Source organism: Chiloscyllium punctatum, chromosome 4, assembly GCF_047496795.1.
Source record: "Chiloscyllium punctatum isolate Juve2018m chromosome 4, sChiPun1.3, whole genome shotgun sequence".
Classification (NCBI taxonomy): domain Eukaryota; kingdom Metazoa; phylum Chordata; class Chondrichthyes; order Orectolobiformes; family Hemiscylliidae; genus Chiloscyllium; species Chiloscyllium punctatum.
Genome location: NC_092742.1, coordinates 12,543,749 through 12,568,018, shown reverse-complemented (window position 1 = coordinate 12,568,018; position 24,270 = coordinate 12,543,749). Strand labels below are relative to the sequence as shown.

The window sequence follows — 24,270 nt, the reverse complement described above, 5'->3', positions numbered from 1 at the left end:
TGCACTTGCTCCAACACACTCTGCTCCTATTAAATTGATTTCTAAACCCTTGCAGCACATGTCTGGGAGCTGCAGCCCTTCCGATGGAGTTTCTATAAGTTCTCAGCCTAATGACTGGTCGGGAGACTTGTCGAAGCAGTAATCGGAGACAAATATAATTGACACTTGGCTTAATAAATGACAACCATTTCTGATATGCAAATGATATTTACATTGGATGAACTACCATGAACCAGACTTATTAGGAAAATTGAAATTTACAGATTTTAGGGACATTCATAACCTAGATACTAAATTGACTAAGTCAAAGTATTTGGTAAGATAAAAGAAAAGCTGGAGAATCACAGGAGTGGTGGCAGCATCGGTAGAGAGGGAAACCATTAACATTTCAAGTCTGATGTGACTTCTTCAGATGCATAGTGGTGAGCACTTTCTCAGACTGATAGTGGTGACTCACACAGGGTCATTGCTGTTTCTGATATAACATAATGAGCTGAGCCTGAGTACAAATGGCATCATTTTAGAACTTTGGAGATTTACTGAAAAAGTAACAAGGACTCGAGGAGTTTAAGTAACATGGAAAAGGGCACAGACACAAGGGTGTTCTCCTCCCATTTCAGGTGAGACTTAGAGTTGTTCACAATTAGCCACAGTTTCGACAGAGCAAACAGTGGGAAAGGATGATCAGTAATCAGAAGGTGGGCAGATTTTAAATTATTAATGGCTAAAATAATCCCAGTGACAGGTGAGTTGATCTTCTATAGTGAATGGAATGTGCTGTCTGAAAGGGCAGTGGAAGAAGATTCAACAAGAATTTTTCAGAAAGAGTAACTTGAAATGCAGTCATTGGCAGGACCAAGGGGGAGAGGCTCTGTGATTGGACAGCTCTTTCAAACAACTGGTACGAATGTGATGGGCCAAACAGCCACATCCTGAGCAGTGTGATCCCATGCATTGAGTTCTGCAAAATCACAACATCTCAAAGCAGCCACTGAACTGATGCTGCCTATTTAAAAATAGAACACCCTTACAACTCAGCGACAATCTGCCCCAATAAGCCACTGAACCTGCTCATAAATTCTGAAAACCTTCCTTTGTTAAACCATTAACTGCAAAATCGCACATTCTTAACCTAAAGCCATTTACTTCCTGCTTTGCATCTTCTGTGAGTGTTAATTAAGTGTGTTACTGTAGCTGCTTTTAACATGAGGATTGAAACCAGACGTTACTGATTGGCAGCCAAAGGCAGGTGCTAATTGGAATCTGTTAATCTTTCACTATGTTTTCCCACTGCTAACATTTTGTCCGTGGAATGTTAACCCACGCAACTGCAACATTCTCTTATTTTTTTTTGTGTGGCTCTGTTGGTGCAGAATAAAAGATCCCAAGGAGCTTCGCAAACCTTGGGTGAGGACAAAATGGATCTCGAGCCATGAGTTTGAGGGCATGACCTCAGGAGTGAAAGTGGAGAGACGTAGGGACTTGGTGAGGGAATGGCACAGTGGCTGGGGGCAGAATGTTTGGCATGAATAGTGGAAGGGATGATTTTACAGCGAGGGGCACCTCCTGCCTGATGAGCCCTTTTCTGAAGGGAGTGCTTCTCTTACGATGCCACATTTGTCCTCATTTTCTCACTAGCAAAATTGTTAAAATGGTTCTGTTTGTCAGCTTTACTCTCAGAATTGGTATGGCACAGAAAGAAGCCGTTGTCCCATTGTGTCTGAATTTGCTCTTCAAACAAGCATCATTACCGAAAACCTTGGGTGAGGAAACCTTGCTCTCTTCCCCCATGTCCCTGTTCACTAGTTCGATCCATTGAACCTGCCTCCATCACATTTTCAGGCAGTGCATGCCATAGCCAAACTACACGCTGTGTGTAAAAGTGTTTTGTCCCATCACCCTCGATTCTTTTACATTTTAAGTCCATGCCCCCTCATTCTTTGTTTGTTTGTTTGTTTATGAGCAGGAACAGCTTCTCTCCATCTACTCTGTCCAGCCCACTCGATTTTGAAAACCCCTAACAGATCTCCTCTTAGCCCCCTTCTCTCCAGGGTGAATAGTCCCTTCAATTTGTCCTCATCAGTGAAAATATAAAGGGGTAAAAGGACAGTGTGACAGCCTCTAGCTTTTCACCTGTTCTTAGCATTCCCTGTCATGCTCAATGCAGTTCAGGTGTCGAGAGGTTTTGCGAAGCAAAAACCAGGGGAGAGGTTACTAAATCTTCCTGACAGCTTCTAAACTATGCATAACGTCGAGAGCTTCTCAGGTTAAAAAAAAGGACTTGTATTTATCTAGCACCTCTTGTATCCCAAAGCATTTGGTATTCAGTTACATCAATTAAGAGCGGTAGAGTGGTTAGCACCAGGGACACTGGTTCAATTCCAGCCTTAGGTGACTCTGAGTGGAGTTTGTATGTTCTCCCCGTGTCTGCATGGGTTTCCTCCCACAGGCCAAAGATGTGTGGGTGCATCGTGCTAAATTGGCCTGTCGTGTCCAGGGATGTGTAGGCTATACGAACTAGAAATGGTAAATGTGGAGTTATGGGGACAGGGTGGGTCTGGGTGGAATGCACTTTGGAGGGTCTTTGAAGACTTAATGGGCCGAATGGCCTCTTTCTGCACTGTTGGGATTTTGTAAACTTGTTGCAGGAAACACAAATCACTTCCTGCACTGTAGGCTCTCAAAACAGCCGAGAGGTCTTTTGTTTTATGACGTTGGTTAACAGATAAGTATTGATCAGGGCATCCTGCTCTTGAGAAGAAGGCCCCTGCAATCTAACATCCACCCAAGGAGACAGGCTGGGAGCTCAGCTGCTTATCTTATCCAAAGGATGGCACTTTTGACAGTGCAGCACTCCCTTGGGGGGACGTCGGCCTGAAGTTATGCGTTCAGACTCTGAAATGGGCCTTGAACCCAGAATCTTGGGGCTCAGGGGCAAGAGTGTTACAAAAATAACATTGATTTGTTATGACCATTTTAAAACAGTGAAGCATGATTTCTCTGTAGTCTTCTGTCAAAGGAAGATTTGGACAAAACTGCAGCACAAAAGTTTCCGGGACGGCCTGCCAGAGATGATGGCGGAAGGGAGTACACTTTCGGCAATTGAGAAACATTTGGACAGGTACGTGAATAGGATAGGTATGGAGGAATATGGATGAAACACAGGCACCTGGGACTAGTTTAATTGTGAAAACTAGGCAGGTTGCTGTCGATCTCTGTAACTAAAAGCACAGATTCTTTGCTGTTTGTTAGATTGGCTCTACCTGCTCTCTTCTACCTAAGAGGATATTTCATGAGCAGATTGTATCATTTGAACATTAAGACTGTATTTAAATAGCCTCATTACCATCTCAGGATACATGCTGTTTTCACAGTCCATTTGCTTTCAGTGAAACTCTCCATAATCTGCACACTTAAGTTTCTGCAATTGTATTTTTGACCTTTATAGAGTAGAAGTGTTTTTGTTTCACCAGCTGGGAATTGCAATATTACACCCTTGCTGCATGGTTGAAGTGATTTTTTAAACAAGAGAATGTCACATTGAACACTGAAGAGTGGCGGCTGCCAGTTTTCCTCAGAGCGTCTCATGTTCTGCCAAAGAATCTGCACTTGCACAGGGTTTCTGATGTTCCGCCAGTAACGGCATCGCAGCAAGTAGGAGCTGATCCGAGAGAGGCTTGACCAGATGGTGGGAAGTAGGGTGGCATCCGTCTTCAGTGGAAGCACATAAGCACGAGAGAGATAAGTCACCTTTTATACAGCTTTCCACTCTGCAAAACCAGGGGCATGCAATTCGTTTATTACTGACCCCTTCTGTGCCACAATCAAATTGAATTTCAACCCCCCCCCCAACTTCCCAAAAGAGCTAAAGGGTCATCAACAGCCAGTCCCCATCTGCCGTCTCTCATGCTGTTGTTTCAGAAAAGGTCTTTAGCCTCAGAACCAAATTTAATGTTTTTTCCAATGGTACCAGCCTAGAGTCATAGGCTATGTCTCATGTTGATATCTGTCCCAGCAACTTATTGCAGTGTCAAGCCTGCTCAGTGGCTGCAAACCCACAACCTTCCTCCTTTCAGAACTGTCTTCAGCCTTGAATCAGAGCAGCCTTCAAAATTATCAGTTGGGTTTACTCATGGCACTGTGCAAAACAAACTATAAACGTGAGGCTCATTTGCAAAAACTCCTCGCAAGCGACAAATACGAGATGTGGGATACGCAAAGCTTCTTGACGATCTTAACGTGCTAAGCCCATCCTCTCAGCAGGGTGATGGTCATCCATTTCTTGCCCCTGCGTAAACCAACAGGTAAAGCTCCATAAGAACATTACAGGAATAAAGCAACAGTGACAGTCCGAGCAGTTTATGCAGGTGATTGGCAGCGCCGTACAGACAAGGTGCTAGCTTTGACCCCTGGGCTCTCGAAGAATGAAAGATTCATTTCCAAGGCACTCACCCAAGAAAATACCCAGAAGAGAATACATAGAGAGAGTTGCACGAAACTTTACAAACAAACATTTGAACACATTCCCTTGTACGTTCTTTTTCTTTTGCTGTCACACACAACCGAGTGACTTTCCCACCATCCAAATCACCGTGACTTTTTTTTTTGTGTGTGTTTTTTTTCTCTTAAATACTATCAGTAATCATCCATGGAGCCAACACAGTAGTTACAAGCAGGGACTAGTATGGCAATGCAAACCATCAAAAGTGAGGGGAGGTAGGGAGAAAGGGAAGGTGCCAAATAAAAATGGAGTTGGAGGGGGAATAAAGCGCTATATCTCCTGCTGAGCCCACCTCTCTCTAAAGGCATTGAGAGCATTGATGGAAACTGCATGCTCCCTCTCCAAGGAACCTTATGTATCCTAAAGAGAATTAGAGAAACAGTTTGTGCAACTGACAAGTAATCATCCCGTTGTTAATGAAGGAATTATTTGATTTCTGATTTTTGGTTTGAGATCAGCCTCTTCCAGAGTTAAAATTCACACAACACCAGGTTATAGTCCAACAGGTTTATTTGGAATCACTAGCTTTCGGAGCGCTGCTCCTTCGTCAGGTGGCTAGTGGGGCAGGATCATAGGACACAATTTATAGTAAAAGATCATCGTGTCATGCAACTGATACGATGTATTGAACAAACCTGGATTGTTATTATGTCTTTAATCACTGAATGGGGATGCAGGTTTCAATTCATTAACATGTAAATCCCAGAACTTCTTTCAAGTCACGTGCCCGAGATAACTTAAGGTTTTATTTTTTAAAAGTGACATTTCAGCTCAGACAATGCATGAAAGGTGTGAGGTTAGGGTCTGTCTGTACCCTGACTCTGACTCAGACTGGTTCTATTTCCACAGTAGGAATTGATAAAATGACACATGGACTCACTGCCTACAGACTGTCCTTTTGGAACAAAATAGAAATATCTACAAATGCAAATTCACCGTATAGACTTAGGTGTGTGTGTGTGTGTGTGTGTGTGTGTGTGTGTGTGTGTGTGTGTGTGTGTGTGTGTGTGTGTGAGAGAGAGGGAGGGAGTGGACAAAGTTGGCAATTTAATGGAAAGAACAATCCCACTCTCTCATGCACAAGGACTCAAGGTTGGGATACAGATGGACTCTAACCTCACACCTTTAATGCATTGTCTGAGCTGAGAAGTCACTTTTTTTTCTAAAACCTTTAGTTGTCTCGGGAATGTGCCTTGAAAGAATATTAATGAATTGAAACCTGTAATCCCATTCTAAGTGATTAAAGACTTAACAGCAATCTAGGTTTGTTCAACACATTGCATCAGTTGTGTGACGCTATGATCTTTTACTATAAATTCTGTGTCCTATGATCCTGCTCCAAAAGCTACCTGATGAAGGAGCAGTGGTCCAAAAGCTTGTACTTCCAAATAAACCTGTTGGACTATAACCTGGTGTTGGGTGATTTTTAACTTTGTCCACCCCAGTCCAACACCAGCTCCTGCACGTCATGCCTCCCAACGTTGGATGTTTTGGTTACCCAATGGCCAGAGTGTGAGGTGCAAGGGCATTTGGAAACATGAGCTCATGAGGCACTGCCTCCAGGATTATGCCCGATCACAATTGCCAACCTTCTCCATGCCAGGTAACCTCACCTCATCCAGCAGACAGTAGTTTGCACTGCCTTGTGGACTAAGAAGCAGATCAGGAACCCCCGATCACTGCCGTGCAGCTGGAATCGTAATTGAACAGCCCACTGGTCCCTTCAACCCCCCCTCCGATTTTACTCAATCCCATTACATCAATATATCTTGCCATTCTCATCTCCGTCGTACACTTTTCCTGCTTTACATTAAGTACTCAACTACCTCCTGTGCTAGTGCACTCTTCACTCTCCCCTCTTTGGATAAAGATGTTTCCCCTGAATTCCCCACTGGATATTTGGGGCAATTTTACACTTAAATTCGCCTCCTCAAAGGGAAATGTCTTCCCCACATCTACCCCTCAAACACACAGCTTTTTAAAGAATGTTAGCAGGGAGTCATCCCCCAATGTTCCTCTTTTTCTTTTCAGGTCTTACCCCTTGCCATCTCAATGCAATCTTGGTTGATGAAATTCAGGTGCGGTCTAATTATCATGAAGGGAGAGGCGTGTCAGCAAATCCAAGGGAGGGTCCCGTGCTCAGGGTCAGGGGCTATGGTTTGATTCGATTTGTTATTGTCACGTGTACCGTGGTACAGTGACAAATGTTGTCTTACATGCTTTACAGGCAGATTGTACTGTACAAGTGTATCAGGGTGACAGGACAGAGTGCAGGATACAGTGTTACAGCCGCAGAGAAAGTGCAGAGAGAGATCAACATTAACACTTAAATGTCAAAAGTCTAATAACAGCAGGGAAGAACTGTTCGTACGTGTATTCAAACTTTTATATCCTCTGTCTGACGGAAGAGAGTGGAATAGATTATGTTCTGATTTGGAGATGCCGGTGTTGGACTGGGGTGTACAAAGTTAAAAATCATACAACACCAGGTTATAGTCCAACAGGTTTAATTGGAAGCACTAGCTTTCGGAGCGCTGCTTCTCATCAGGTCATTGTCAACTCTAAAAGCTGTGTGATTTTTAACTTCATCAGGTGGTTGTGATGAAGGAGCAGCGCTTCGAAAGCTAGTGCTTCCAATTAAACCTGGTGGACTATAACCTGGTGTTGTGTGAGTTTTACCTTTGATTATATTGGTTGCTTTTTCAATGCAGCGGGAAGTATAGATGGGATCAATGGATGGGAGGCTGGTTTGCATGCTGGAATGGGCAGCTTTCCCAACTCTGTGTTGTTTCTGGTGGTGTTGGGAACAGCAGTTGCCACACTACACTGTGATGCAGCCAGATGGGATGCTTTCTATGGTGCATTGCTAAACATTTGTAAAGTAGTGCATTTTGATGCAGATGATGGAAAAGCTAAAAGCCACAGGGGATCGGGAAAGAATCCTTTGACTGAAAGGCAACACAAATTACCCTCCAGTCAATGAGGAAGGCAATGGGGCCAACTCCCAAACAAGGAAGTACTAAAGAGAAGGGGGGGGAGTGAATCCTAAATCACTTCATTGACTTTGGGAAGTCTTCAGGTTGTAGGAAGAGAGGAGTCACCAATGGATTTGAGGCTTGGAGCTAGAACACGAGAAGGTGATGTCAACACAGAGGTGAAATAGGAGAGAGGACACATAAAATCAAGAGTCTGCGGATTAAGTGATTCATGACAATCAAGGGACCATGACCAGAGTGGAACTGATAAAATAGAGTTTGAGAAAAGATCTGTTGGTGAGAAAGAACACAGAGATTAGGAGTGGTCATGGATGGCAACCTTCAAAAAGTGTTGGAAATACAGGAACAATGCGGATGGGCTTTGGCTTTTCACCGAGTCAGGAGATATTGAAGGAAGACAAAGTGCTGGTCAAGATTTCTTCACGACAGATTTAGCAGCAGAAGAGACAGTGGCACCCTATCAGAGATTGCAGATGGTTTTTCATCACTCACCTGTCATCTTCCCAAATCAAGAAGCCTCCTTAAAGTTACAGAAGCATAAAAAGTAGGAACAAACTGAATCTAAACCAATATACAGCCAAGAGCTATTGGTGGGAATTGGAGGAAGATGTGTTCATTTATAAACACTGGCCATTTCAGTCACTCATATCAATGTGGTCCACTGTAGCAGTTACTGTTTGACATACATCACCTCAATCACTTCAAACTGGATTCTCCGTCTGTCTTCTTTAGCTCTCCTTCTGACAACAACCTGCAATCAGATAATGGCATTAACAGTCAACATGCCATCAGCTCCCATTTCTTGCCCTTCACTTCGTCACAGAATCGAATCCCCACATTGTGGAAACAGGCCCTTCGGCCCGACAAACTCTACACCAACCCACCGAAGAGTGAATTACCAGACCCAATCCCCTACATTTACTCCAGACTAATGCACCTAACCTGAATGGCCAATTCACCTGACCTGCACATCTTTGGACTGTGGGAGTAAAACGGAGCACCCACAGAGAGAGAGAATGTGCAAACTCCACACAGATAGTTACCCAAGGCTGGTCCACACAGATGGTTACCCAGGCTGGAATCGAACCTGGGTTCCTAGCGCCGTGAGGCAGCAGTGCTGACCATTGTGTCACCACGCTGCCTAGATCCTGGATCGATATCCTGTTGTTTCTGTTGTGGTTCATGCTGAGGCTCTTGCTTCCCTTCCCTTCCCCCAGACGCCAGGTGAGCTGAGAGAAGGCAGTAGTGTGGTGATAATGTCCGTACCTTATGCTAATGTTCTGGGGATGTGGTTTCAAATCCCACTATAGCTCATGGTGAAATATGAATTCAACAAAAACTTGAAATTAAAAAAATGAATTTGATTATCATTAAACACCAATTGCTATTCCTTCCCATATCAATGTAATTATGTTTTACATTATTAATGTCCTTTAGGGAAGGAAATCAGCCATTCTTACCCAGTCTGGCCTACATATGACTCCAGACCCAAAGTAATGTGATTGATCTGAACAAGGCTAGACAAGGTAAATGTAGGAAGGAAGTTCCTGATAACTGAGGAACCCAACCAGGGTCACAGTCGAAGACTTTGAGATTGCTCATTTAGGATTGGGATGAGGAGAAATGTCTTCACCCAGAGAGTGGTGAACCTGTGGAAGCCTCTGCCACAGAAAGCAGTTGAGGCCCAAAAATTGAATGTTTTCAAGAAGTAATAAGGTCTCATTCTGAAGGCTAAGAGGATCAGTGGTATGGGGGAGAACGCAGGAACAGGATGTTGAGTTGGCTGATTAATCATGGTCAAAGTGAAGGGGCTGAATGGCCTACACTTCCTATTATCTATCTTTCTAACTGTCTTCAGGGCAGTTAGAGATGGACAATAGGTGTTGGCCAGCCAACAACGCTCATATCCTTGGAATGAATGAGAAAGAAATGCAATACTTGCAGGCCCTGGGTGTCAGGTTGAATGAGGCCAAAGGTCAGTCTTTCCCCTCAGATGTCTCCTGCTCTTCTGCCTCTCCTGCATTCCCGATGTCCATCAGTCCGGCTCTGCCTGCTAAATAAATTCTGGACTTCTCTCCCTCAATCTCACCACCCACCCACCTTTAAGGTGCTAACTCCTACCTCTTGGACCAAATCTTCTGCTCTCATTTGTTGATATCTCATGCGGCAAGGTGCCAACATTTGTCCCAATAGCATTTGCAAAGTGTCTTAGCCGCTTTGTACCATGGTAAAAGGTGTTACGTAAATAATTTTTGTGGTTGAGAGAGAGAGAGGTTATGTTCTTAGCTGCAATCTGAACTTTGGATCAAACTATGGAGAGGAACTTGACTTTCTAATTCAGACCAGTGATTCTTCAACTGTTCTGTTTGAATCACCCTTTTCCAAATGGGGTAGTAATCACCATCTCCTGTCTAAAACATTAAACGGGAAAATGAATTTTTTAACAATCCTTCTTTAGAAAATAGAACAGCAATTTGACAGCAATTTCATTGATGAAACCAATTAGAGATAACAATCACTGTTGACTGAACTGTTCTTAAAATGATTCATGATTTTTTTCTAAAAATTGGTTTGTCGATGCAGGGAATCACTGGTTGGGGCAGAATTTATTTGGCGAAAGAGGGTACTGCAGATTAGAGTCAAGATTAGAGTGGTGCTGGAAAAGCACAGCAGGTCAGGCAGCATCTGAGGAGCAGGAAAATCGATGTTTCAGGTAAAAGCCCTTCATCAGAATTTATTGCCTGTCCCTAATTGCCTTGAAAAGGGAGGAGTGGTAAGCGGTCTCCTTCATCCACTGCAGGCTTTGGGATGTAACTGCATCCATGCTATCCCGGGTTCTGAAGAGGGGTCACTGTGGACCCGAAACATTAACTCTACTTTCTCACTCCACCAAAGTTGCCAGACCTGCTGAGTTCCTCCAGCAATTTCTGTTCTTGTTTCAGATTTTCAGCATCTGCAGTTTTTTTTATTTTCACATTCACAACGCTGTTCAGCAGCTAAGAACATACCCTCTCTCTCTCTCTCAACCACAACAATTATTTACGTAACGCCTTTTACCATGGTACAAAGCAGCTAAGACACTTTGCAAATGCTATTGGGACAAATGATTGATCACAATCCACCTCCCCAAATAGTTCACAAATCACACCTAATACGATCAGCACACGGTCAAATCAGCGCTCCGACCTGATTTACAATGCACGACAGTCACAAAGTATCTTACTATTTTAATTTTTAAAAGTATAGCTTCTCATAACCAGAGGAGTTTGTTTCCTCTCCAAATCTGTAACAGAGTGCGTACTCCCTCAGAAATGAATATCTTACTTTGGATCAGTACCTGGTGCTATGATGTTGTGGCCATGACAGAGACATGGGTTTCTCAGGGGCAGGAATGGTTGCTGGAAGTTCCAGGGTTTGGAGCATTTAAAAAAAATAGGGAGGGGAGAAAAAGAGGAGGGGGTGTAGCACTACTAATCAGAGACAGCATCACAGCTACAGAAGCTTCCATTGTCGAGGAAGATCTGCCTACCGAGTCAGTATGGGTGGAAATTAGGAACAGCAAGGGAGCAGTCACCTCATTAGGGGTTTACTACAGCCCCCCCAATAACAGCAGGGAAATGGAAGAAAGCATAGGTCGGCAGATTTTGGAAAAGTGTGGACGTAGTAGGGTTGTTGTAATGGGTGACTTTAACTTTCCCAATATTGATTGGAACCTCCTTCGAGCAGGCGATTTGAATGGAGCTGTTTTTGTAAGGTGTGTTCAGGAGGGTTTCCTAACTCAGTACGTTTGACAGACCGACGAGGGGAGAGGCCATTCTAGACTTAGTGCTCGGAAATGAGCTGGGGCAGGTATCAGATCTTGTGGTGGAAGAGCATTTTGGTGATAGCGACCACAACTGCCTCACATTCTACATTGCCATGGAGAAGGAGAGGATTAGGCAAAATGGGAGGATGTTTAATTGGGGAAGAGAAAACTATGATGCAATTAGACATGAGTTAGGAAGCTTGGATTGGGAGCAATTGTTCCATGGTAAAGGCACTATAAACATGTGGAGACTGTTTAAGGAGCAGTTGTTGCAAGTGATGAATAAATATGTCCCTCTGAGACAGGTAAGAAGTGGTAAGATAAAGGAACCTTGGATGACGAGAGCGGTGGAACTTCTAGTCAAAAGGAAAAAGGTAGCTTACGGAAGGTGGAGGAAACTAGGGTCAAGCTCAGCTCTACAGGATTACAGGCAGGCGAGGAAGGAGCTTAGAAATGGTCTGAGAAGAACCAGGAGGGGGCACGAGAAAGGCTTGGCAGAACAGATTAGGGAGAACACAAAGGCATTCTACACTTATGTGAGGAATAAGAGAATGGTCAAAGAAAGAGTAGGGCCAATCAGGGATAGCATCGAGAATTTGTGTGTGGAGTCTGAGGTGGTAGGGGAAGCCCTAAATGAGTTTTTTGCTTTTGTCTTTACGAAAGAAACGAACATTGTAGTGAATGAAACCTTTGAAGAGCAGGTATGCATGCTGGAATGGATAGAGATAGAGGAAGCTGATGTGCTGAAAATTTTGTCAAACATTAAGATTGACAAGTCGCCAGGCCCGGACCAGATTTATCCTCAACTGCTTTGGGAAAATGAGAAATGCAATTGCTTTGCCACTTGCGAAGATCTTTGCATCCTCGCTCTCCACTGGAGTCATACCTGAGGACTGGAGAGAGGCAAATGTAATTCCTCTCTTCAATAAAGGAAATAGGGAAATCCCTGGCAATTACAGACCAGCAAGTCTCACGTCTGTCGTCTGCAAGGTGTTAGAAAGGATTCTGAGGGATAGGATTTATGACCATCTGGAAGAGCATGGCTTGATTAAATGCAGTCAACACGGCTTTGTGAGAGGCAGGTCATGCCTCACAAACCTTATCGGGTTCTTTGAGGATGTGACTAGAAAAGTTGATGAAGGTCGAGCTGTGGATGTGGTGTATATGGACTTCAGCAAGGCATTTGATAAGGTTCCCCATGGTAGGCTCATTCAGAAGGTCAGGAGGAATGGGATTCAGGGGAACATAGCTGTCTGGATACAGAATTGGCTGGCCAACAGAAGACAGCGAGTGGTAGTAGAAGGAAAATATTCTGCCTGGAAGTCAGTGGTGAGTGGTGTTCCACAGGGCTCTGTCCTTGGGCCTCTATTGTTTGTAATTTTTATTAATGACTTGGATGAGGGGATTGAAGGATGGGTCAGCAAGTTTGCAGATGACACAAAGGTTGGAGGTGTCGTTGACAGTATAGAGGGCTGTTGTAGGCTGCAGCAGAACATTGACAGGATGCAGAGATGGGCTTAGAAGTGGCAGATGGAGTTCAACCTGGATAAATACGAGGTGATGCATTTTGGAAGGTCGAATTTGAAAGCGGAGTACAGGATTAAGGATAGGATTCTTGGCCGTGTGGAGGAACAGTGGGATCTTGAGGTGCAGGTACATAGATCCCTTAAAATGGCCACCCAAGTGGACAGGGTTGTTAAGAAAGCATATGGTGTTTTGGCTCTCATTAACAGGGGTATTGAGTTTAAGAGTCATGAGATCTTGTTGCAGCTCTATAAAACTTTGGTTAGACTTTGGAATACTGCGTCCAGTTCTGGTCGCCCTATTATAGGAAAGACGTGGATGCTTTGGAGGAGGGTTCAGAGGAGGTTTACCAGGATGCTGCCTGGACTGGAGGGCTTATCTTATGAAGAGAGGTTGACTGAGCTCAGACTTTTTTCATTGGAGAAAAGGAAGAGGAGAGGGGACCTAATTGAGGTATACAAAATAATGAGAGGCATAGATAGAGTCGATAGCCAGAGACTATTTCCCAGGGCAGAAATTACTAACACGAGGGGTCATAGTTTTAAGCTGGTTGGAGGAAAGTATAGAGGGGATGTCAGAGGCGGGTCCTTTACACAGAGAGTTGTGAGAGCATGGAATGCGTTGCCAGCAGCAGTTGTGGAAGCAGGGTCATTGGGACATTTAAGAGACTACTGGACATGCATATGGTCACAGAAACTTGAGGGTGCATATATGAGGATCAATGGTCGGCACAACATCGTGGGCTGAAGGGCCTGTTCTGTGCTGTACTGTTCTATGTTCTATGTTCATACTGACATCCTGCAGAACTGTCCAAATCCAGTACATTTTTCTCCGTGTTACTTAATCAGATGAGAAGTTTCCAAATTGAAACACAATTTAAAAGTGAGGGCTTTTCCATGATTTTAAGATGGAATCCAACCAGAGACTGATATGAATTGAAAATATTGCAAATGCACAGAAGGGCATGCAGCTTTATAATGGCATTTGGCCAGGGACTGGCTCCATATTGCACCCAGGTCCTACAGCAGTCTTCCACCTCCCCTCTGACTGAAGGATGATGTTCTCCACTGTGACCACTACCAGGGGAGTATTCAGGAGTGAACACCTCAATCATGCAGGACTCTTTTTAATTGCTGTTGATTCAGACAAATTGCTTGAGTTTTCTCCCCTCGTTTCCCTCACCGGCGTTTGCGATACAGGCACCTTTCAGTCTCAAGGTTCGAGTCCCACCCACTCCGGAGGTGAATCTCTCCTCCCCGGGAGGCAATGGGCCCAGAGCTGAAAAGGGAGCCTAATGGAGTGGGATAGTGGTGACTCAGAACACAGGCTCCCCACAGTCCAAAGACGTGCAGGTTGTGTAGATTGGCCATGGGAAATGCAAGGTTACAGGGATAGGATAGGATACTCTTCGGAGGGGCAGTGTGGACTTGATGGGCCAAATGGCCTGCTTCCATACTGTAGGGATTCTATAGTTTGATGATTCCTCCAGGATTAAGTTCTGGATGGGCCAAGAGCCAAGCTCAATTTTCTTGATCTGCTGCCAATCGAACTCTTGAATCAATGAAAGGAGCTCTCATGGACCACATAAGGAGCCATTCCCAGCTGGACCGTAATGATCTCAGTTCTGGTTGGGATGGGAAAGGATTGGTCCACCTTCCCGATATTCACCAATGCAGGCAGGCTGTCAGTTTGGTGGGGGCTCTGATCCCGTGACAATCAAGAGACGGGACACTGGGCAAGAGCCCTCGGCACTGACGGACTGTTCATCATCATAGAATCCCTACAGTGTGGAAACAGACCCTTCAGCCCAACAAGTCCACACCAACCCTCTGCCAAGCAACCTAGCCAGACCCATTCCCCCTGACTAATGCACCTAACCTACACATTCCCGAATACTGTAGAGCAATTTAGCATGGCCAGTTCACCTAAATTGCACCTCTTTGTGGGAGGAAACCGGAGCACCCGGAGGAAACCCGCGTAGACACGGGGAGAATGTGCAAACTCCACACAGTCAGTCGCCTGAGGCTGGAATCGAACCTGGGTCCCTGGCGCTGTGAGACAGCAGTGCTAACCACTGTGTCACCATGCCGCCCCTAAAGTAATGGTCTTGCACACGTTCACCTTTTGATGCATGAGATACATTGCTAATTGACCTGTACACAGATGTTATTATACACCTCTGGGTCAAGTGGGACTTCTACCCAGGTTCCCCTGGCTCAGAGGTAGGGACACTACCAATGTACCACAAGAACCACAAGTATCCTTTAGATACTTTTGCAGACTGAGCGGAATAATTGACCAAACTCTACATCTTCATTATCGCCTGAACCAGTTAAGGTTATTCACTGTAAATAAACAATGGGTTAACCTACCCTCTTTAGAACATCTCCATTGATAAATATGAAACAAAATACCAGTCCCTTCGAAGCTGATCATTACACCCCTGGATTGTTGGGATATCCCCATCTAGTTCATGAGCTTTTGGGAAGGAAATCTGCTGTCTTTATCTGGTCTGACCTGCATATGACTCCAAATGTGATTGACTCTGAACCGCCCTCGGGAAATGACCAGCAAGTCACACATTTTTTTAGATTAGATTAGATTACTTACAGTGTGGAAACAGGCCCTTCGGCCCAACACGTCCACACCGACCCACCGAAGCGCAACCCACCCATTCCCCCACATTTACCCCTTTACCTAACACTACAGGCAATTTAGCACGGCCAATTCACCTAACCTGCACATCTTTGGATTGTGGGAGGAAACCGGAGCACCCGGAGGAAACCCATGCAGACACGGGGAGAATGTGCAAACTCCAAACAGTCAGTCGCCTGAGTTGGGAATTGAACCCGGGTCTCTGGAGCTGTGAGGCAGCAGTGCTAACCACTGTGCCACCGCGCAACTGTGCAAACTGCTGCAGAACAAGATGTGCTGTGAGTGTCCCTACACCCCACAGACTTCAAGATGGTGACTTGCCAATATTTTCTCAAGGACTGGTATAGACGAGCAGCAAATACTAGTCTGTCCATTCAAATTCCATGAATTGATTTTTCGAAAGCAAAACCCGTTGAACAGGTCAAGAATCAGGAAGAACGTGTTTATCGAAGGGGAACTGTTGATGCAGGATTGAGCTGGGGGTGTACTTACAAATACTGCAATCCCCGTTAGGATAGCCAGGGCGATGATTATGATAATGGCTGCGAAACCGGGTGAAATGGTCTTCATGTTGATTCGAGGAGGCTCATTGTCAAAGAACCAAACCTGTACCGACTCCCTTTCAACCTGCAGACTCTTTCCATCCACCTCCAGCGTGAATTTGTTCATCTTTAGCTGCAACGTGAAGACATTGGTGAGAGCAGCAAAAGAGAAACTAGTCAGGTAGTGCATTCGGAGGTCTGTGCGCTTAACTTAAAGCAGCCAAATAAAAGTAGGTCAGATGCCCAAAACATTAACTCAGGTCAGGTTGAAACAGAGAAGATGGAATTTACATTTACATACTTCCTTCATGACCTCATGTCAACGACAACATTTCGAAGGCCTCTGGATGGGAATATGAATAAGGAGGGTTTGGAGGGATATGGGCCAAATGCTGGTAAATGGCACTAGATTAGGTTAGGATATCTTGTTGGCATGGATGAATTAAACTGAAGGATCTGTTTCTGACGTGTACAACACTATGCCTCCATTTCCTCTGGGATGTTGCAAAGTATTTACAATTAACAATGTGCCTAACGGACGTAGAAACTGTTATAATGTAGGAAATGCGTGTCAATGGGAAGCTGGGAAATGAGTCCATTCACAAGCACTTCATTGCTAACTAGTGACTGTGGTTCGAGGTTTATTTCGAACTTGGATAGTCAGTTGGTGGAGGTTGCATAATTGGAGCTTAGTGTTTATAAGATTATAAACTTTATCCACAGGGACACATGTATATCACACTGCCTCAATCTATGCCTGCTCTGTCATCTGCTCCTGTACAAATTAGCACAACAAGTGACCCACTTCAACTGAGGACAATTAAGTGCTGACTGATAAGGAATGAATAGATTCCTTCTCTCTCTCATTTTGAACCACAAAAATTTCCATGGGAAATCCATATCTCCAAAACCCATTGTACAACTTGTGACTATCCTTCTCAAGTTATTCCTTTGTAAGTACTGCTGGACAGCACTGATGATGGTCCCTCTATTACTTTACTGATGATCCAGATGGGACAGTAATTGGCCAGGTCGGGATTTAATCTGCTTTTTGTGCTCAGGTCATGCTTAGGCAATTTCCCACGTTGTGGGGTAGATGCCAGTGTTCTAACTGGACTGGAAGAGCTTGGCGAGGGGAGTGACAAGTTCTGGAACACTGTCAGGGCCTAATGCCTTTGTAGTATCCAGCGTCCCCAATCATTTCTCGATATCGCGTGGAGTGAATCGAACTGACTGAAGACTGGTATCTGTAATGCTGGGTACCATTGGAGGAGGTTGAGATGGATCACCCACTCGGCACGTTTAGCTAAAGGTTGCTGTGAATGGTGATGTTTATAGACTGGTCCTACCTCCGTAATGCTCTCCTACACTCATTATTGAGCCTGGGTTGATCCCCGTGTTTGATGCTCAGGATAGGATGGGGGAAATGCTAGGCCAGGAGATTACAAATATTGGTAAAATAACATTCTGCTGCTGCTGCCGATGGTCCTCTTGGATGCCCAGTCTTGAGTTGCTCGATTTATTTCAAATCTATCCTATTTAACACGGTGATAGTGCCACACAACACGATGGAGGGTATTCTTAATGTGAAGACGGGACTTTGTCTCCATAAGGACTGTGCGATGACTTCACCTACTGCTCTTAACAGATCTTAACAGTTCATTCCTCTTGTTGGTTCCCTCATCCCCACCTGTTGGAGACCCAGTCTAGCAGCGATATCCTTTAGGACTCAGCTGGCTCAGTCTCTAGAGGTACTTCCACTCAGATGCATTATATGTCATAGAAACATAGAAGATAGGAGTAGAAAGAGGCCATTCGGCCCTTCAAGCCTGCTCCACAATTAATCACAATCATGGCCGATCTTCCAACTCAATAGCCTAATCCTGCTTTCACCCCTTTGATCCCATTCCCCCCCAAGTGCTACATCGCGCTGCCTCTTGATACATTCAGTGTTTTGGCATCAACTCCTCCCCATGGTGACATGTCCTTGCTTCCCTCCAGTTGAGAAGATGGCGGACGGCGTGATAAGTAGAAACCAGTTGGAGGTTTTCTTGCTCAGATTTTACCCGATGCCACAAGATTCCAGACCCAATCTTCAAGATTCCCAGGTGTTACTCCGGTGGCTCTGTCCCTTTGGTGGAACAGGTCATACCTGTGGATTATGATGACCAATAGATGTGGAAGCAGAAGTACACCATTCGGCCCATCGAGTATGTTCCGTCATTCAATGAGATCATGGCTCATCTGACAATGCTCAACAGCACTTCCTTGCCTGTTCCCTATAACCCTCAAATCCTTTACTGATTAAAAACCTCTGTCTCAGCCTTGAATATACCTAACAATTGAGCATCTCTGTGGTAAACAAATTCCACAAATTCATTATTCTGTGAGAGAAGAAATTCCTCCTCATTTCTGTCTTAAATGCATGACCTTTTATTTTGAGATTATGTCTAAACTCTACCTCAAAGGAAAACATCTTTACTGCATCTAACTTGCCAACACCTGTAAGAATCTTATGCATTTTCATAAAGCTACCTCTCTTTCTTCTATACTCCAACGAACACAAGTCCAACCTACTCAACATCTCCTCATCTCACCATACTTGATATCAGCTGAGTGAATCTTTGAATTGCCACCATTGCCAGTTCACAGTAACCTCGGTGTACTCTAGTGTTTTGTGTAATATTAGCAACGTGTCCCTATTTTTATATACTGTTTCCTTTTGAAATAAAGACCAAAAGTCCATTTGCTTTTGCTGTCACCTGCTCAAACTGGATGATTTATGCACAAGGATTCCCAAATCGCTCTGCTTTCTGCAATCTTTCTCCAATTAAATAATATTCAGCTCTTCTATTCTTCCTGCCAAAGTACATAAGCTCACAGTTTCCCACATTATATTGCATCTTAATCTGTTTATATCCCTCTGCTGACTCTGTGCTGTCATCACCACTTGTACTACCACATACTTTTGTGTGTTTTGCCAACTTCAATATACTTCATTCACTTTCCTCATTCGAGTCATTGACAGATATTCTAAATAATCGTGTTCCTGATCCTTATGGCACTAGTTACAGGTCACCATTCTGAAAATGCCCCTGGTGAGGATACTGTCTGGGGCATTATCTCCAAAGCGTGTTAACATGAATAGCACAATGTTTGACTTATCTGTGGCTCAGCTGAAAGACACAGAAACTGTCCCAGCTTTGCACAAGTGCCCAGGTGATCCCAGATGTTAGGAAGGAGGACACTTAGGGTCAGTGCCAAGTAGTTCATTCCTATTTGACTTTTCTGTAAGATTTTGATCCATCTGGATGGTTCTGTAATCCCTTTCAGAGCTCCCTACCAGAGCTGAGTCCCTAAGAATCACCCAAGTTATGTCAGTCTGGAATCATGTGATTTTTTTTTCTATTTGATTTGACTTATTATTGTCACGTGTACTGAGGTACAGTGACAAGTGTTGTCTTAACGTGCTTTACAGGCAGATTGTACTGTACAAGTGCATCAGGGTGACAGAACAGAGTGCAGGGTGTAGTGTTACAGCCGCAGAGAAGGTGCAGATAGAGATCAACATTAACATTAAACAGGCCCATTCTAAAGTTCGATAACAAGAAACTGTTCTTGAATCTGTTCGTACGTGAATTCGAACTTTTTTTATCTTCTACTGACAGAAGAGGGTGGAAGAGAGTATAACCAGGATGGGAGGCAAACTTAATTATGTTGGCTGCATTTCTGAAGCAGAGGGAAGTGTAGACGACCAGGTAAAGATGGCAATTTTCTTCCCTAAATGACATTAGCGATGAATCGGTTGGGTTTTTTGAAATGACAATCCTGTAGTTTTATGATGATCAGTTTCTTATTCCCGAGTTATCAGTTGGTTGAATTTACATTCCCCAGCAGTTGTGGTGGGATTTGAGCTCCTGTCTCCTGATTATTAGCTCAGGTCTCTGGTAACATAAGCCCAGGGGTTTTTTTTCTGAGGTAAAATGTGATGGTGGATTGAGCACTGGGAGGGAGAATCAGGAGCTGTACTCACATCTCTTTCAATGTAATAGGCCACAGTGGAGATGTCCGTTGGGTCCTTTGTCCCATTCTCACTGAGTCGGATGCTGATTTCCCGGGATATTTCATGGACCTGTAACGGAGAGAACAGGGAGACAGACTGTCAGTTCTGTCAGCAGGAGCTGAGTCCCTGCTAGTATCTGATGGTATAACAGCAGTTAACATGGTTCTGTTACTACTGTTTTCGAAAGAATTGATCAGTTTTCCGCGTACTAATTTGGGGAGGCAGGTTGATAAGCTTCCACTATTACAGTCACAGACTTATTGAAATGTACATTAGATTACTTACAGTGTGGAAACAAGCACTTCGGCCCAACAAATCTACACCGACCCGCCAAAGCACAACCCACCCATACATTTACCCCTTCACCTAACACTACGGCCAATTTAGCATGGCCAATTCACCTGACCTGCACATCTTTGGACTGTGGAGGAAACTAGAGCACCCAGAGGAAAGCCATGCAGACACGGGGAGAATGTGCAAACTCCCTTAGCCTCCGACACTCCAGGGAAAACAGCCTCAGCCTGTTCAGCCTCTCCCTGTAGCTCAAATCCTCCAACCCTGGCAACATCCTTGTAAATCTTTTCTGAACCCTTTCACATTTCACAACATCCTTCCTATTGTCGGGAAATCACTTGCACACAGTATTCCAAAAGTGGCCTGACCAGGAGTGAGACCATGACCATTTTGCAGAACACCTCCATTCCATCTGGAGGAATCAGCCTGACTTTTCAGTTAATTGCCACTTCAGTCCAGCTTGCTCCCATTTTAACATTTCCATCCTGGGCCTGCTACAGTATTCCAGTGAAACTCTATGCAAACTGGAGGAAAAGCACCTCATTTTCCACTTTGACACCTTACAGCCTCTCGGACTGAATATTGCATTCCACAACTTCAGAGCATGACCTCTGACCTCCATTCTCCGTCCTCCTCCACATGTCTTGCTTCTACCTTGTTAGCTTAGCTCTCAGCAAAGTGGACCCTTTCCTTCATTACACAGTCTTTGGAGAAATTTCGATTTTTAGACCCAAAAGGTTAATTGATACTCCCACACAAGTAGAAGGCAGGTTCCAACTTTCTATGAAGTTTCAAGACTGGTGTCTGTAGAATCTCTGCAGGCATCTGTAGGAGATAATGTTGAATAAACCTTTTGCCTTTTTTTAATGTTTGTCTGAATGCCCTGTTTTAAGTAAGGTTCAGGCATAGTGACTGCATGGTTCGACTAGTTACTCAGACCCCACCACTAACTTTAAACTCAGCTTTTCAAATGCCAAAGAAGTCTGAGATAAATGACTAATAACAGGAATAGCAGAAATACAAAACTACCAGATTCTGTTAAAATCCTATCTGGTTCACTAATCGAAAGAATTCTGTGTTCCTACCCAGTCTGGCCTACACGTGACTCCAGACCCACAGCAATGTGGATCAGTGAACTGTGCATGGTGAGGAAAGAGAGATCACACGCAGAGTGAGATACAGCCTGAGGTAAATTGAGGCCCAGGATCAGGGGCCCAGCATAAAATAGTGTCATCACATTAAACCACAAGTTCATTGGTTGAAGATAGCTATTAGTTTGACTATGTACTATTGGTTACTTTCAGATTGTAGGTAAGTAGAGGAAATATTTACAGGCTATAAACTAAAGCCTGAGTAGGAATTTCTTTAAAAATCAAAATAAGAACTAAGTAATTAAAATAGCAATGCAGGACCAGGCGAAATGTTGTAACTGTATGATGGGGGAGCTGGTGGACCCCATTGTAGTTCATAATGACCACATCTGGAGCAAGTGCTGGTTCAGGAACTTCCTCTGGCAGCTCATTCCACACATGCACCACCCTGTGTGTGAAAATGTTGCCCCTTAGGTCCTTTTTAAGTCTTTCCCCTCTCACCTTAACCTGTGCCCTGTAATTTTGGACTCCTCCACCCCACGGCTATTCACCCTATCCATGCCCCTCATGATTTTATAAACCTCCACCCCTCAGCCTCTGATGTTCCAGTGAAAACAGCCCCAGCCTATCCCTATAGCTCAAACCCTCCAACCCTGGCAAGATCCTTGTAAATGTCTTCTGAACCCTTTCAAGTTTCAAGAGGTAAAGACATGGCTCAAAGATTGGTGGGAGAAATGGGTTCGGGTTCATGGGACGTTGGCACCAGTACTGGGGAAGAGGGGATCTGTTCTGAAGACGAAGATGTGGAGTTGAAGCCCAAGTTAAGCCATGATGGAAGTTGAGTGGTGGAGCAGGTTTGATGGGCCAAATGGCCTACTGTAACTCCTATTTCCTGGGAGCTTGTGAATGTAAAAATATAAAATTTGTGGGACAGGTCTTTCGTTGCGGGATAGGAGTGTGAAAGGGACTGTCACAGTATATTTCCAAAAAAGAAACCTCACCTTAAACAGGGAAAGTTCACCACTCAGATATTAACCCCTCCTGAATGCGCTTATCTGCACATTAATAACTGTACACCTTATGGAGTCATAGAGCTGAAGAAAATTGACTTCTCCACCTCCTTCTTGGCTTGTTGTGTTCTTCCAGCCTCCTGCTTCTCTACTTTGGATTCCAGCATCTGCAGGCTTTTTGGCTCCAGTGGTTAGCACTGCTGCCTCACAGCATCAGGGACCCAGGTTCGATTCCAGCCTCGAGCGACTGACTGTGTGGAGTTTGCACGTTCTCCCCATGTCTGCGTGGGTTTCCTCCGGTTTCCCCCACAGTCCAAAGATGTGCAGGTTAGGGTGGATTGACCATGGGGAAATCTGATGTTATAGGGTGGGTCTGGGTGGGATGCTCTTTGCAAGGTCAGTGTGGACTCAGTGGGCCAAATGGCCTTTCTCAGCACTGTAGGGATTGTATATAATATCCTTTCAGCCACTGACAAGCCTTTGGAGTGCAGTTCTTGTCATGATAGAGGAAATTGGACAATAATATTGGACACAGCAAGATCCCATAAACTAACATACAACAAACAAATCGGATAAAAGCAATGTACTGCGGAGGCTGGAAATCTGAACTAAAAACAGAAAGTGCTGCAGAAACCCAGCAGCATCCCTGGATGCAGAGAGTCACACAGTTAATGTGTTGAGTCTGGTGTAACTCCTGTTCCTGTTCTTCTGTTAAGCGACCTGTGGGTGATGTTTTATTTGCTTAAAGAATGCAGACCTCATTTGTTAGACCAGTATTTATTGTCCATCTGTAACTGTTCAGGAGCAGTTAAGAGTCCACCACATCGCTGTGGGTCTGGAGTCACATGTAGGCCAGACCAGGTAAGGACAGTAGTGAGCCAGATGGAGTTTCCATCAATCAGCAGTGGTTCCACGATCACCATGAAACTCTTAATTCCAGATTACTATTGAATTCAAATTCCAATATCTACAGTCGCAGGATTCAGACCCAGGTCCCAGGAACACGAGCTGGGTTTCTCGATTAATAGCCTCGTATTAAAACCACAGGCCATTGTGATGGACTAATGCAGACCAGGATACCTCATGCTGCCCTGAATAGTACTGTCGGAACTTGTGAATAGGAATCAGATACTTGCCTTGATTTCCAGGATCTGAGTTGCCTTTAGTGTGTACTCTTTAACCAGTTTGATGGCCACCTTCCTGAAACACAAGAGATAAGTCATCTTCCTGAGTCCCACTTTGAATTTCTCTGTGGTTAGTTTGGGAGTGGGGCTTCACGTTGAACAATGGGATTAACCTCCTGCAATATACTACAGCAGGACAGAGAAATTTTCCTTGAGCTGGGACTCTACTCTCTCGCAAAGAAAAGGCTTATGTTTTTACAAAACTGAACAGGCTTGTGAGGGGAGGGGAAGATGTTCTTGTTTAGGGCGGAGCCCAGAATTAGAAGCCAAATAAAATCCAATCAGGGGTTAAGGAGGAACGTCTGTACCCGGAGAGTGGGAAAAACGTAGAAGACTAGATTAGGCAGCATCCGAAGAGCAGGAAAATCAACATTTTGGGCAGGGAGCCTCCAGGGTGGAGAGATAAATGGGAAGGGGGTGGGGCTGGGGAGAAGGTAGCAAAGAGTACAATAGGTGGATGAGGGTGGGGATTAAGGTGATAGGTCAGAGAGGAGGGTGGAGCAGATAGGTGAGAAGGAGGATTAGCAGGTAAAACAGGTCATCAGGATGGTGCTGAGCTGGAAGTTTGGAACTGAGATGAGGTGGGGGAGGGGAAATGAGGGATT

At 44.5% G+C, this 24,270-nt stretch overlaps 1 protein-coding gene across 1 annotated transcript in view; it reads right to left on the bottom strand.

Annotated features, from left to right (window-relative positions):
- Positions 1-24,270, bottom strand: part of LOC140476077 (epithelial cell adhesion molecule-like) — a 38,966-nt gene continuing 14,696 nt past the window's right edge. Inside the window, exons 5-9 of the mRNA XM_072568081.1 lie at positions 23,618-23,681; positions 20,057-20,155; positions 15,974-16,156; positions 8,189-8,248; positions 1-4,288 (exon numbers count right to left, since the gene is read on the bottom strand). Of these exons, the coding sequence (XP_072424182.1) occupies positions 4,235-4,288; positions 8,189-8,248; positions 15,974-16,156; positions 20,057-20,155; positions 23,618-23,681 (460 nt within the window). The 3' untranslated portion in view covers positions 1-4,234. The remainder of the gene's footprint in view (positions 4,289-8,188; positions 8,249-15,973; positions 16,157-20,056; positions 20,156-23,617; positions 23,682-24,270) is intronic.